Source organism: Salvelinus sp. IW2-2015, linkage group LG8, assembly GCF_002910315.2.
Source record: "Salvelinus sp. IW2-2015 linkage group LG8, ASM291031v2, whole genome shotgun sequence".
In the NCBI taxonomy this organism is placed as follows: Eukaryota; Metazoa; Chordata; class Actinopteri; order Salmoniformes; family Salmonidae; genus Salvelinus; species Salvelinus sp. IW2-2015.
In genome coordinates, this window is record NC_036848.1 from 28,586,847 (window position 1) to 28,602,666 (window position 15,820).

Genomic DNA, 15,820 nt, shown 5'->3' on the forward strand with positions numbered 1-15,820 from the left:
ATAGTGTGTATGTGTGTGTGCATAGTGTGTATGTGTGTGTGCGTACCATGTGTAGGTGGGCAGGATGCATGTGTGTTTGGAGAGAGAAATGACCTATTCACTCGTATAACCACACGCGCGCATGGACGCATACACATTGTAGAGGAATCGTCCTCCCAGGGCGAATGGTACCCATGCATATCTGGCAGTCGCCTGTATGTTTTTGCAGACTATGTTGCGTAGCAGCTGTATTTTGGAAAGTTGAGAACACTGGGCTGCATATTTCTTTTCGTTTGAGTGGAGAGGAGAGCAAAGAGAGGGAGAGGCTCACCAATTCACTCTCCCTCGGCTTCAAATGGTGACTGATTGGGCCAGCTCTGAACGAATGAGTGAGCAGGGGGAACACAACAACACAAACAAGAGAGAAGGTCGAAAATGAATGTCGAGGCAGAACGCTTCCGACCGATGAGACAAACTGCTGTGAGCGTTCGCACTCAACTGCGCTCCCTATCTCTTTCTGTCTCTTTCCGTTCTCTCTCTCCGTTTCCCCTTTTCTATCTAAAAGACTGGAACGGCATCTACAGCCACAACTTCCTATATAATTACTACAAGGCCCGAAACGAAACAATCGGCCCACACAGCTCCGAAATGACTGGATCAGCTCACATCTTGGAACACTCAATGTGTAGAGAAAGAGAGAGGGTAGAAGGGAGGAAAGGAGAGAGAGAGAGGGAGGGGGGTAGTTAGGGGTGTCCAGATTTAAAACTCGGCTTAGTTTGTACAGAGGCAGGAAGAGGGAGGGGTCAGAGAATCCACTCGTAGAGAGGGGGGGGTCACAAAGGGGGTAACGTACTACTGTGGCACTTTTTTTATGAATGGGGAGAGGGGGAGACACGCTTCCTCTTACACTCAGGAGAAAATGTATGAATGGGATGTGTTTGTTGGGCTGCTCTCCATCTGACGGAACCCAAAGAACTCTTGCTTGCCACCCAACTTGTATTTCAGTAACAACACATTTATCAATGGCTTATTTATTCTCTCTTAGACAATTCTCAAAACCTTAAAAAGTAGAAACTAAGTAAACATTCAGTGTGTGGAAGATTTGATTGACATGCGACTGAGTTCCCTCCCTGCAGCCAGATACATTGAGAACAAATGGGCCTGTCAGTATCCAACAGCCTCATTACAGATCAGATAGGGGGATTTGTCAAACCCCCAAAAGTCAACATCCCCCCTCCCTTTTAGCTATCGCGAGCTGAAAGTCCTCCCCGTCTTTATAGTTTACTTCATTTCATGACGGTATTCAGTGAATCATATGTTAAGGAACACACATGTGTTGTATTAAAGCGTGAAGGTCAATTTCCATCAAATACACAGTATAAGTCAGAGGTAAAGGACATGTGTTTACATAACCATCCCTCGGTGGAACTCTGCAGACAGAGCATGCTTGTTATCTGTTATTGAGGGAGAAGGGAACAGATAGATTTACCAGATGTGCAGGTATTGCACAATAACTTATTGTCCCCCCCTCCTCCCATCTCCTTCATCTAGCATTCCAGTGTCCCAAAGCCTGGCGCTCTGTTTTTACTCTCTCCATCCCTCTCGCTCTCTCTGTCATTCTCGCTCCCTTTCCCTCTATCTTCCACACCCATACAGGTAACAACCTGACTCAGAAAACAACTTTTGATTTGCTGTGGCGCCTTTTCAATACGGCCTCCAGAAAATGTTGGGACTTTGTTTGCCAGCTTTGCGCCCTGTACTCTGAGTTACCATAACATCTGACTCACCTGTTTAGAACTATATTACAAGGCTGAAGAGTGATGAGTTCGATGGAATAATGCATAACCGGGTATGGGAACAGACAAGGCTTTCATTTAACCCGCAGGGGGCTTCAATAGACTCGCTCCCAGTCGCAACCACAAACACGTAGAAGAATATCTTTATGTCAATGGCAGCCTGTCTACTTGGAGCTTCCCATCACATCATGTTGAATAGAGAAGCCCAAAAGAGTGTTCTGGCCATTGAGTACGAACAGCAGGAGCTAGCAGGAGCGCTGTCTGTCAACCTGAGCCCGTCTCTGCTCAGACTACTGCATATAAGTGAGCTGCCTGTCAAAGTGAAGCCCCAATGACCCTACGGATCATACCAGGGTCAACCATGGGCAGCAAGCTGGCAGTGATTGGCTGGGTTAGCCTAGGGTTAAGTAGACATGACCCTTGCGTGCCCTATGGTTCAACGCCACTTCCTCCTTCTCATTGTTGCTCCACAGACAGGAACAATATGTTTCACTGGGCATGTGTCACTGGGGCTAATGGGTTTTGAGCAGGGCCAGGGGGAACTCCGTTGCTAAGTTTCACACTATAAAACTTCTGACTTATTTTCAGGTTTAAATTATGTTCAAAGCATGTTTAATTGAGACTTTATCCATTGAAATTGCCATGTTAATTCTGCATCAAATTTTCTGTTAAATATACCAATGTCCTATTCGTCATCATTTTGAACGAACTCACCCATAAGGGCCTATTCAGATTGACGAAAATTGGAAGAGAGTCTGAGGAGCCGACTGGTGAAGATTCACTACATGGCCAAAAAGATGTGGACACCCCTTCAAATCAGTGGATTCGGCTATTTCAGCCACACCCGGTCCTGATAGGTGTATAAAATCACACAGCCACACAATCTCCATAGACAAACATTGGCAGTAGTATGGTCCATACTGAAGAGCTCAGTGACTTTCAACGTGGCACAGTCATAGGATGCCACATTTTCAACAAGTCAGTTTGTCAAATTTCTGCCCTGCTAGAGCTGCCCCGGTCAACAGTAAATGCTGTTATTGTGAATTGTAAACGTCTAGGAGCAACAACGGCTCAGCCGCAAAGTGGTTAAATGCATAGTGCCAACTAAAGTTTGGTGGAGGAGGAATAATGGTCTGGGGCTCTTTTTCATGGTCCGGGTTAGGACTCTTAGTTCCAGTAGAGGGAAACGCTACAGCATACAAAGCCATTCTAGACAATTCTGTACTTCCAACTTTGTGGCAACAGTTTGGGGAAGGCCCTTTCCTGTTTCAGCATGACAATGCCCCCGTTCACAAAGCGAGGTCCATACAGAATTAGTTTGTCGAGATCGGTGTGGAAGACCTTGACTGGCCTGCACTGAGCCCTGACCTCCACCCCATCGAATACCTTTGGGATGAATTGGAACGCCGACAGCGAGCCAGGCCTAATCGCCCAACATCAGTGCCCGGCCTCACTAATGCTCTTGTGGCTGAATGGAAGCAAATCCCTGCAGCAATGTTCCAACATCTAGTGGAAAGCCTTCCCAGAAGAGTGGAGACTGTTATAGCAGAAAGGGGGTGGGGGGGACCAACTCCATATTAATGCCATTGATTTTGGAATGAGATGTTCGAAGAGCAGGTGTCCACATATTTCTGGCTATGTAGTGTATTTAGATTTTTCAAATGACATTACATCCTTGCTTTACCTTTCGTCGTGGCCGGCAATGTGACATTCTTGCTTTTCAGCTCCAAATTTACCGTAAATATCACAGTAGACACTAGCCAGTAAGCATGCAAAATATTCAACAATGCAAGCAACTTTTCATTTAGTTAAATAATATTAGCTACACTCTTAAATAATGAAACCCTAGCATATTACTCTCTTCAAATCAAATCAAATGTATTTATATAGCCCTTCTTACATCAGTTGATATCTCAAAGTGCTGTACAGAAAAAATGCAACCCGAGCATATTACACTCTTGAATAATGCAACAATTCAAAAGCATGTGCAGACAATTAAAGGGTTTATTTTCTTGTTCGTACACACATTAAATGTACCTAGCACGTAAGACAATAGCACAGTTAGCTAAGCTACCACTAGCTAGTAATGTTAGCATATCAAACATGAACATTTACCTGTCTCATACGAATATAAAATAACATTATCATACAGTGTAATTCATAGTATAGTATAGAGCTTGCTTGGAAGCAAGCTAAACAAAATCAGTTCTGTATTCTCATTAGCTATCTACATCATAATGGCTAGCTACTAACGTTAGCCAGTTAGCKGAATGCTGAACCATAGCTAGATTGCTAGCTCTTAGTTCTACATTACAATATCAGCGTATTAAAGTTCCCTTAAAACTGGGGTCTTCAACCTTCTCTTGCCCAGGGAACCCCCCACCCCAGGCAAACCTGTGACCCAGGGACCCCCATCATATGTTTGCAAAATAATCCTTTTCACATCTTGTCTTATCCTCAGGTGAGAATGATMATGACAAGGAGAGAGGTAATCAACATTTTAAAATGAATAGATTTGGTAAATATATTTTCATTTTTCTGACCTCCCCACATTATAATTGGAAGAGTAAGTGTCAACTTTAACATAGCCTATTAGCTAGAAAGGTAACTCCAAACCTGTTTTTGCTAAGAGCAGCTGTTCAGCTTGTTAAACAAAAATTTGGCCATGTGTTGGCAAACATTTATGTCCAAGTCAAGAAAGCTTACCAGCAGCCAGCGGCACTTGCCGCAGTGGTAGCATGTTCGTGGGTGGTTTTTCAAAGCCTATGTCAGATATTCCAGTAAGTGTAATACCAAAGACAGTAGAAACTCTGTGTAATTTGCTCAATATTAGGAGTTAAGAAAAAAAGTTGACATCATTAGAAAGAAGATATTCTCCTTTTCTGCTGTATGTATGTAATTCTACATTTGTTTATTCTGTTGTTGCTATCGATATATTCATAAAAACATTATTTTTTTATTTTTTTGCAGACCCCCTGCGGGACCCCTGGTTGAATACCCCTGCCTTAGAACAAACCAGGCTTCATTTGATCAACACCATGGAAGTCATTATATGAGGTAAACACAAATTGCGACTAAAACGTTGATMATTTCCTGGGGAGCTGATCAGGTCTTGCTTGCATAGCTAGATCAAATGGCTTCTTGCCTGGAAGGTGGCTCAGTGCAGGGCAGCCACACTGTTGAGATTATTTTTCTTAAAGCTACGGCTCCAAATGTAGAATGTAACAGGCTGTTACTGCAATTTCAGGTAAAAACTCAATAAAACAAGTCTCAAATATAAGGAAAATGTCTATGCATTTCAGCTGTTCCAAAAACATTGTTCTGCTATTACTATTTTTACTGTAGGAGTGCTGGACTCAATGAGACAATTCTGTTTACACTGCCCTGGGTTGTGCGCTACCCCTGAAGGTAGCTAGCGGTCGAGACATGAGCAATTCACAGCTTTAAATTCCATTATTAATAAGTATATATTCTCAGGATTTATTTCGATACCTCTCTAGAATCTCCTCTCGAGAATCTCCAACTTTCGTCAATGTAAAAAGGGCCTAACTCTATGAATGGCTTTAAATGAAAAGGGCACGGAGGACGCTCTTTGTAAAGCGCACACTCCCCTACAGATCCTGAATCACCATTGTCTAGACACACAACAAAAAGGGAAAACCATTCAAATACTAGCCATGCAGTTGTGTAGTACAGGAATTTGCTTTCCCCTCTTACACCTCAGACGTACACAAAAGGGAATCTTTGTACCTGGGCTCTGAATGATCTTTTACTGGTTTCCTGGGTCGATCCATTCAGCTTTCATAACTATGCAAATGGATGGAGGAGGACAATAGTAGCATCCAAATTCGCACCTGATGAGTCGGTCGTATTAAGTATTTGTCTTGGAAATGCTTTGTTTCCCAGGCAAAGATTACCGTAACTTTGACAATTACAGTAGCTCCGCCCAAGCCTTGAACAGTTTAACAACCCAACGCTGACCCCGTATCTAAGTTTCTCTCTCTCTCCCTCACGCACACACAAAGAATTCTTAGCAGTGACACATGCATTTTTTTTCTTACAGTTTTCGGAGTGGAAATCAGGAACAAACTGCTCATCACTGTCAGGAACTTGAGCTGAAATCAGAAAAGAAAGAGAAACCGTTAGTCATGTCATGGGTTGAGCATAATGTAGCTAGCCTTGCTAGCCTTGGTGGTCTGTCAATTTATCTAGAGAGAGTGAGCACTATGCTAGCCTGCTATGCTAGCCTTTCTAGGCGAGTGAGCACTACGTTAGCATGCGCGCTTAGCCTGTCTTATGCTAGCTACATCTCTCCATTAACTGAGACAGTCTTAGTTCTTCATGCTGTCCAGCAGCCTTGTCAGTGTGGAAGCTCAGCTCAACCTGCCCATGGTCCTTGGCGGTCACGGCAATGGGTCTCGTCAGACTCTTTCCTTGGCCATGAAACCTGAGTCACTGCCTGGGTCCAGCCAAGCAACCTTCACTTCCACACTTTCCAGTGTGCCAGCACTTTTCCATGAGCGACAGATCAATACCACATAGTCAAGGGAGGAATGAAGCTTAGCTGTTGGACTCAGTCACAGCTACATGCTACCTCGCTCTCCTCGTTTCATGTGGCATTTAACGTCTTGATGGCACAAACACTGATTTATTCGTTAACCTTTCGAGCTGCGCCTTGGCAGGGTTTAACCTCAGTTATGCCTTGACCACAGTCAAGCATCATTACTGTGATTATTGACTGTCTCATTTTTGTTCTGACCTCAATTAGTGTCAGGAGTTTTTCCTGACCTCATGACCTGACCAGGAAAAACTCTGGGTCCCTTCTGATAACGTATTTTGGTATGAAGGACGATGCCCTGACCAGTAGCAGTGCGTGGGTAAAATAACTGGCGAAGCCAAGCCAGAAAAAAAGCCATATTACAACCTATGTGTTGTGATAATTGTGTTGTTTGCTCTATAACCTGTTAGTTCACATGCCTTGCTACAGTGATATAAGCCTAAAGGCTGAGACAATAAGAATAAATTCAACCACATCTAAGTGTCATCACAAAACCGGAGAGCAAACTCTGTCCGGTGAAGTCCACAAAGCATATTGCATGTAACAAACAGTTACATGACCTACAGCATGGTCAAGAAAGTTCATGTTTCTGACATTTTTGGACTACTAAACAACTATTGACTTAGAACCACGGAGAGTTACAGCAAGTCACAAAGAAAACAGGAGCTGCCTCCACTATTCCAGCACCATTTCAACTTCAACATTTCAACATCATCAAATCACTTCTGCTTAGTCTAATACATTGACAACTAAAAGATACCAAAAACAGTTTAGTCCAATCAACTTAAGCTAAATAAGATGTGGCTGTCCATGGTTATAATTTCTGTGTGTGTGTGTGCGTGCAAGTAGAGAAAACATGTTGACTCACCCTATTTGTAGAGAAATGCCAATGCCATCCTCCTCTCTTTCATGTTGACGAAACGGTCTATGATTCTGTCATACAGTACACAATTTTATTTTTTGTTGTCCTGGGCTATCTGCCTAAAATGCTTGCTCGCAAGCTAGCCTAACTTCCTTTTTATGGGCATCGTTAGGTAGTAAACATTAGCTTCTACATCTAGCTACATATTGAACTTCCATTCTCTCAGGCCAGGGGCACAATGTATGAATTTATGGTTGGATCAGATTTGCCGTTATAATCACTGGCCACTGGGAGAATTAAGTAAAACCACAAGTCCAAATCCCTATCACCAACCATGGCTAATTTAGGAGAGGGACAATTTTAGCTAGCTATGTATCTAGCCACCAGATGCAACAATTCAAGTTGTTTCTGTCAATGATGTATTGCTCTCGATGTGATGTGAGAGAAGCCAAATCCAAACTGGCTTCCTTTCACATTTTTTTTGGGGGGGCGCTAGGACCATTCACAGTTGAGCTCGCTCAATTCAACTAAACTGTGATTGGCTATTATTTTATTTWAAAAATGATCAAGGCTGGCCAAATGCTCGCTGGCTTCCCTTGCATTCAATGCTACGGGTGGCAATAATGTATACTCTTTTGACCAGACCAGATCAGATAGATGCCKTACACATGCAGAGACAGAGGAGTGCTGTTTCGCTCGCTCCGATGCTTTCTCCAATGAGATAGAGTCAGCCTCTTGCAAATTGAACGAAAATTAAGAAAGATAAATTATTATTATTTTATTGAGGGGGGCGTGACTTCCCTTGGCATCCATGAACACATGCCACTGGCTCTGACATGAGGCCTAACGATGGCAGCACAGGGTGATTTAAGACCTTAAGAGGTGCACTTACAGTGGAGACAGGGTTACTGTCACTCACGCAGACTAGCTATCGAACCAAAGTGGTGATTAATGGATCAGTACAAAGGTGGAGCAGCCTTCCTTTCCTCCACCCACGGATCCCATTTCAAGACATTCAGTTGGAATCGTATTCTCTTTGTAAATCCTGGCTAAATATCCACAGAGGTATGTTTTGCCCTCATTGATGTGAATCGTGACAAGACGTCAGCGGCATGTAAAATGTGTGCAAGTTGTTTACTTGTGTCTGTGTACTTTCCGTCACAGAGCACAAAGAGACTAAACAGGCTTTTTAAACAAGGAAGGAAATGAGATGTCTTCTGTCAGTCTTACACCCATTTAGTGGAGCTAGAGGACATTCTTGGTCAATCTAGATGCTCTGCGGCTAGTGAAGTGTTCTGGAATTCGTCACCTGCTTTGAAGCCTTTGAGAAATTGTTCTTAAGGTCAAGCTAGAGGTGGTAGGAGGATGAGGAATTGAGAGAGAAGTAGGGGGAGCTGAGGGCAAGTTTAGGTTAGCACTATTTAGATCTTGGTCACAAGGCCACTAGCGTGAATGAGTGATGTTTTGTTGAATAATTCAATCATAAAAACATCAAAAATGTTCAACATTTATAGAAACACCGGACCTGGTGAAATAAATATTAATGTATTCATACTTGATTTTAACTTGCAGTCAGTTTAATTTACAATCTTATTATTGACATTATAGTCAAATTAACCCTATCCTACCATCTAGGCCATATCTGACTGAATTGTCGCAGTCGTTTTGCAAAACCAGCCCATTATGTACGGGTGCAACAGGGCTTGATAGTATTGTACTTTTCTGTTTGCTGAGATGCTCAGATCCAAATACATTTCCGATGTCAATTGTCCTCCCAAGCACTGGACTTTGAACCACACAAACAGGTTAGGAAGTCCAGATTAGTGGACTGCCAATGCCCCAAAGGGTGAAAAGGTCAAATTTACCCAGTGAGCCATGAGCACACTGGCATCTGATTCGCTACCCRTGGCTGAATGGCCTAAACCTCGCCTGCAGCCAGGTCTAGAAACCTTTACAACAGGCATGACTCCAATTTGAAAGGTTCCTGCTTTTTCATAAGCCTTTTAATTGCTTTGGTCTTGCACTTACGTAATGGTGCACGTCAATTCTTAGGAAAAGTTGATGGTTTCGAACGAAAACAAAATGCCACCACATGGGAAGCACATGTCCCCTCTCCACTCTAAAATGGTTTAAGATAATGAGAATATGGAAAGTGAAATTGTATAGTATTATAGGAAACCAAATCTGAAGTTTAATTTACTAACATTAAAAAGTCTCTCAAATTGAAACTCAAATTTGGCATAACCAAATATACTTAACACTTGGCTTTTTTCCTTAAACAGAGCAAGGGCAACTTCATAGAACCCACAAAGAGAAAGTTAGTAAGTGCCAGCGCCTGTGACATCACCCAGCCAAGTTAAAGACCCAAACCTAGCCAAAAGGCCCCCTCTCTCACTTCAGCTAACAGACCACAAAACAAAGCAGGGAAAACGGAGCKAAGAGAGGATATAAGAAATTCAAATCCACTTTCACGTATTTCCGCCACGCTTCCTGTGAGGAGGAAACCGGATGACGGCGTCTTGGAGCATGTTCAGATAAATGACATTGATTTCTTATATAATGCTGCGTCCTGTTCCTATACGGTAACACTATTACCCCCTTTTAACTTTTGCTCTAAGGTGAAGGATAAAGCTGCTTTATGAGAAAGAGCAGAGGCCAATATTTAGTCCACCGGATCAAACAATAAATCGTTTCCACCAGTTTCAACGTGTCTAAAATGGAACACGTTGGATCGAGCTAAGAAAAAGGAAGAGAAGAAAGGAAACATTAAGGATATCTGAGCGTCAGTGCGACTGGCTCGTAGACAAGAGCACAACCCTGTGCTTAGGGAGACAGAGGGAGAGTGTGTGTGTGTGTGCGTGAACGCGTGCGCGTGTGTGTATCCGATTTGCTTCCAGGAACACCTCGTCAAAGGCTTTGAGATGCAAGTCAGCACAAGACAGAAAATGTGTTTATATGAGCGCAGACACATTTCCTATTTTTTTTCTTTCAGGCACCTTGAATTACTTTTTTTTCCTGAATGGGAGATCTTGGGGAGGAGCATAGAACTCTGTCATAAACGCCAATGACAAGATGTGACAAGCTCCTGAACACTCTCTCTCTCGTAACCTTCCTGTCTCCTCTATTTCTTCCACACTCTCTAGCAGAAAACTCCCTCCAGCTATCGAGTTTTTACAATGCGGGTGAATCCCTTGCAACCACAATCAGTCACACTGATAGGCCTCTAATTAATGCAACAGGACAGAGGGGTTCTGCCAGAACAGCTCAAAAACAAGGTACTATTTAGGGTTAAATAACACCTTGATAGTTACGCCACTGACTTCCACCCAGGCAGCTCGGCTTTTTAATTCTCTCTATAGCCCAGCAAGTCCTCCTCTTGGCAATCTGTTGATGCAGTACAACAGAACCCCATATTTACTGCTCTGCTATGGATGTTACCTTTATGGCTGACTAAATACAAATAAAATGTCCATCAAAGGGACCAGACTTTGGGGTGGTTCTCATTGTTGGCCCTTTTATTGGTGTTGGCTCTGTCTTTGTCTGTGGAGCGTGGCGGTGTGACGCTGCATAAGAATAGGTGCCGAGGCCGAGATACAAAGAGAGCATTGTTTGCTGGGCATCATAAACAATCATTTTTCATAAGAGGGAGGCCCATTTGAATGACTTGAACCCTTTTCATGCTAGCGTGCCGACCCGAACTGTACTGTGTTGGCTCGGGTATTTTCTTTTCACACTGGCCTTTCCAGCACAGTTCCAGCAATTATGGTGGATACGTAACCAGGCCAATACAGTACAGCTCGGCTCAGTAGTGTGAAAAAGGTATAGCTCAACTCAAGCATCCACAACAACTTCCTTAAAGTAGTTTGTGTCGATAATACTTGACTTCTCACAGGATCTGGTTATAGATTTTGGTCTTGTGTGACTCATGGTCAATACTAAGGATGCTACTGTGAACTGTCCTCTACCATGAAAAAATGGTTACTTCAAGATAAGCAGATAAGCTGTGTCTAGGGATAGTCATGCAAAAAATGCATAACTTTAGAAATCCCCTTTCCTCACAACAACAGTCTGGAAGTACCTCCCATGTAATCACTAGTGTACCCACTACTCTTTTACAATGAGCACAGCACTGGCAATTGAAGACTCCTGTACATGTACTTATGGACATTAACTTTTTGCTTTTCATTTAAGGCAATAAGATACCCTCTCGAGCCAAACAAAAGAATGTTACATAAGTTCTGGTTGTTTTGTTATGTACATTATGTATACTGTAAACCAGTCTCGGGTCTGAAAGGATTTGAGGTGCACTTGATTCAGCTTGGAGTTTGCACTTTTGGGACTTTTCTATTGGCTCCATTACGCAAAGAAAATCAACTGAAGCTCAAGTATTTGAAAGCATTTGACATACATGTATATTTGACCCAGGTCTGCTACAAATCACAGGATATCAATTTGGCTGGTTCAAGATGGCAGGCATTTTGTAGCAGGTTTCATTTCTTGTTTAGAGGTTGTTTAAGTGTTACATATTGCCCTTCCATTTCTGGGCCCCAGATTTACCAAACATTACCAAACATGCGTGAGTCATTCCTTAGTGTTGTTGTCCCGTCCTAACATATAATTGCTTCTTTAGAGCGTACGTCATATTGTACCTTTAAACTCCACACTAATGACAATTGCGGATGCCTGCCTAGGTCCATTTCATCGTTATGTGCTTTTAGTGACACGGGCCTAACATGCTGTTTGTTTGCATTGGCTGGGCTTATTGGCACGCAAGGACACTACATGCCAACATGGCCAAAATAGGGAATGTTTACAGTTTATCATGTCCTGTCTATGTTCACCAAGGAAATGTTTCTGTCGTAACATATCACTAATGACCATGTGAATTGCAACATAATGTTTTAACTCCCAGARCCTTTCTTCACCTCTTAAAGTGAAACGGTTCTTGTTTTACTGCCTACATTTTTACTGAAACTACGTTTTGCTACTCCACCGTGTACTGTGTGTCTAACGCTCACTAAAGCGGTGGTATTCAAAGTCGGGGTGACGACCCCTAGTGGGCAAATAATAATATATTTTTTATATTTTTTGGGGAACAAAAAATGAAGAGTACAGATTATTGAATGGGACAATATACAAACGTTTTTCAAAAAGATAATTTGAAAAATATAATTTTATTGAGTATTTATTGGTTTCTTTTCATTTTGATAAGAGATGAAAATGCAATTAAATTAAAGTTATTTAAAAATAGAAATTTACCGATTTTAAGGTTATGACGTTAGATTTAGGGTGGGGTGGGGTTGCGAGAAGTTCCTGTGAAAAAAATGGTATCCCCAAATATTCTGGCTGAAAAAATAGTGTTTAAAAATTTTGAATACCACCACAGTAAAGTAAAATAGGCCTTTCCTGATGTCAACTAAATATTTGGTACAGATGACCAGGGGTGCAACTTTCACCGGGGACGGGTCCCCCCCACATTCTGGAATTGCATTTTTTTCTCCCCCAGTTTTAGCATTGGAATGTGGTACAAAATGAGGCAACAGTGCTTAWTTTATTCGACTGGAGTGTTTTTTCGACTAGATAATACAAATAAAAAAACTCAGAAAAAAACTCCCCCCCCCACTTCTAAAACCAAAGTTGTGTCCCTGCACATGACTAATAGTCAAATTAATTGTAATTATCATACTGTACATTCTTTCAGTCCCACTCTATATTAATAAGTCTGTAGGGATTTAATAAATACTTGTATAAATATACTTCTCGAGAAAAGACCTCGATCATGATCGAGAGTTGTTTGAAGCCATTGCTGCTTCGTGGTGGTATGTGTTCTCATCAACCTAGCAGTCATCAACTGAGAAATTGAGATCAAACACACTCACAACTATATCAATAGACTCCTTTTGTAATGGATCATTTCCATATTAATATGTCTGGCCAAGGTTGGTCCTCCAGGATATCAATATCACTAATGTTCAACAGATCAAACGCATATTTAAACATACTACCTAACACATTAAAATATTGTTGACCTTTCCCTAGTCTCTGTTGCGATATGATATATCATTGCCACTCTCACTGAAACATAGCAATTAATTTWAAAAAACGAATTTAAGTAAATGCTGCAGGCAGTCAGTCTCACCTTCTGTGAGCCATGTCTCCTGAAGTTGGCTTAAATCCTGAAAGAGGTCTGAAAAAAAAACACCATTACCACAGAACGACAAGATCAAAGAGCAGTGCTCACAAGATGGTCTGGTCATGTCGGCTAGATCAAGTTTAGGCAAGTTAAGTCATATTTATCAATCCATAAATAGAAGCCATACATCTGCATGAAGCTTTGGTAAGCAGACCATTGACGAGGTAAACGTGTGTCACGTAAAGGGAACATTGAGAGCTTCCTTTGGAGTTCTGACTTTACCTTCAGATTCCTGGGGGGGTAATTCCGTGTCCATGTATTTCCTTTTTGCAGCCATCAACAGTCTATTTAGGGGCCCATTTCCTTGTGACTTCTGCAAAACATCAGAAATATTACAGAAGTGGGAAATACACTCAAACATGACATGTAGCCTACCTTTGATGTCATAAGCTACCTAGAACATTCCCACTGTCACTAATTGGTTTAGTTAATTAGTCAATATGGCAATCAATACTAAAATAATCACATATTACATTATAAAAAGGATATTAAAAGGATGTAATTCTCCTATTCTTTTTATTAGTAGTAGTATCCTAATTATTATTATAGAGTTGTAAATTTCAGCGTTTTTCTTTTTTTGTTACCATTCCAGACTGAACAAATATTGTCCCTTCAAATACCATTGAGAATTACTCTCATATAACCTATTATCAACCCAATACAACCACAACAGAAAACCAACGCAGCTTGTCGCCGTAAACTGCAACAGTGTTGCAACACAAACGCGCTCTATCGTTCCATTTGCCCTCTCAAATTGTTAACCCATTTGCTAGGTGACACTGTTAACATGTCCTATCTAGAGACAAGCAATGTGTTAATGAACAGGGTAAAATAAAAGCTCTCATTTAGTTTATGTAGTAAAACAATTGTGCAGAACTTTTGATAGTTTAGAAGCGAATGAAAATAGTTTTCTTCGCGCACACAATTGCTTCAGACAAATCTCATGCAAAGGGCGATCAGAGAGAAAGCCCGGTAGCCAAGTCCTAAAAACTGAGCACAGCATTTACAAATACATTACTTTATCCATACGTACATTTGCTAAAGTGTAAGGCACTTGCTGGTCCAAATATCCATCCATTTTATAATCCATCCGTTAACCGTTTGTGGTCATTTAGGCTGAGTTGAATGATATCCACGCAGCCTGCAGGGAGAGAGGGAAGAGGGACAAGAGGAGCGATAGTTGTGAATGGAGCTGCGAGAAAGCTGCATACATAATGAGCTCCATTCACTAAAAATGCAGAGGGAAGCGACCTACGAGCTATTACTGAAGGAGCTGCTGCCCCCTTTACAACGGCCATCTCTAGATGTAATACAACTTTGTCAAATTGCCATCGAAAGTCTTATTTTTGGGAGAGGGCGCATTTTAGCTAACCCTAAGCCTTTTCATAACCTTAACCCAATTCTCCTAACCTGMTGGGTAAATCCTCCTAAACCTGCAACGAAAATTAAATTTTTTACAAAAGCTGTATCCCTTCTAGACAAAACCCTTTACTGCTGGTTCGTGATAGATCTCGCACAGTCGTCAGATACCGCACACAATTCTCTCAACAAGTAAGCCTATGCAATGTGCCTCTTCTTTGCTCTTATAGTTATAAAATGTGATTTGTTGTGTATAAATGGCTTTATATAGGATTTATGGAAATAATAATGGGTCACACTTTATTTGGATAGTCTGGATCATACTATCAACAACCTATCTGTTGATAAGCAACTGCTTGCTAAGGTTACGGTTAGGGTTAGGTTTGGAATAAGGGTTAGTATAAAGGTTAAGGTTATGGTCAGAGCTAGGGTTAGGGTTAGTAGATAGTTAGTGGAAATGTTACAGATAGAATGAAGATAGTCTGTAGAGCATCTACAGATGGACTATCCAAATGAAGTGTTACCTAATAATGTTGGATTTTCATTTGTATAATCGACATGCAAACCAGTAAATTGTGTTTTTATAGGACCATGCACTTATAAAAATAGGCTTTTCTTACAAAAACAAGTAGCTTATACTTCATATTTACACGTACGGCGCGAGAGGAAATGGAACTGTGGATAATGTGAAAATGAACAAATGTCGCGTCTCGACTGTACAGGCTACAGGGCAACTAAATAACTCTTGCTTATAAGAGTCAACTATAATCAAACTGAAAGCTTGATGAGTGTGTTATCAGCTTGGGTCGGAAATGCCCCCAAAAACAAGGGTGTAGTCAATTATTTTCCCGACTTGAGTGTTGATTTGGACTACATAGACTTGCTTTCAGACGCTTGCTCGGGCCAAATGACTTGGTGATTGGTGGATTTCCTCTTTCAAGGGGTTGAATTTCTACTTTTGTCCTAATGAATGACCTGATTTATGAATGAAAACTAGGTTCCCTCTTTGAACCAATCGGCTATGAGACTGTCCAGGTCCCTAGCAACCATGGGTGGAGTTAGAGGAGTGGCAG

The 15,820-nt window shown here is 41.6% G+C and overlaps 1 protein-coding gene across 2 annotated transcripts in view; it reads right to left on the bottom strand.

The window, feature by feature from the left end:
• Positions 1–14,607, bottom strand: part of LOC111967681 (ETS translocation variant 4-like) — a 40,221-nt gene extending 25,614 nt beyond the window's left edge. Inside the window, exons 1-4 of one of the 2 annotated variants that reach the window (XM_023992917.2) lie at positions 14,422–14,606; positions 13,611–13,701; positions 13,335–13,382; positions 5,837–5,890 (exon numbers count right to left, since the gene is read on the bottom strand). In XM_023992917.2, the coding sequence (XP_023848685.1) occupies positions 5,837–5,890; positions 13,335–13,382; positions 13,611–13,701; positions 14,422–14,478 (250 nt within the window). In that variant the 5' untranslated portion in view covers positions 14,479–14,606. Of the gene's footprint in view, positions 1–5,836; positions 5,891–13,334; positions 13,383–13,610; positions 13,702–14,421 lie in introns of both variants that reach the window. The other variant, XM_070444844.1, reaches the window with a different exon arrangement.
• Between the last annotated feature and the right edge of the window lie 1,213 nt (positions 14,608–15,820).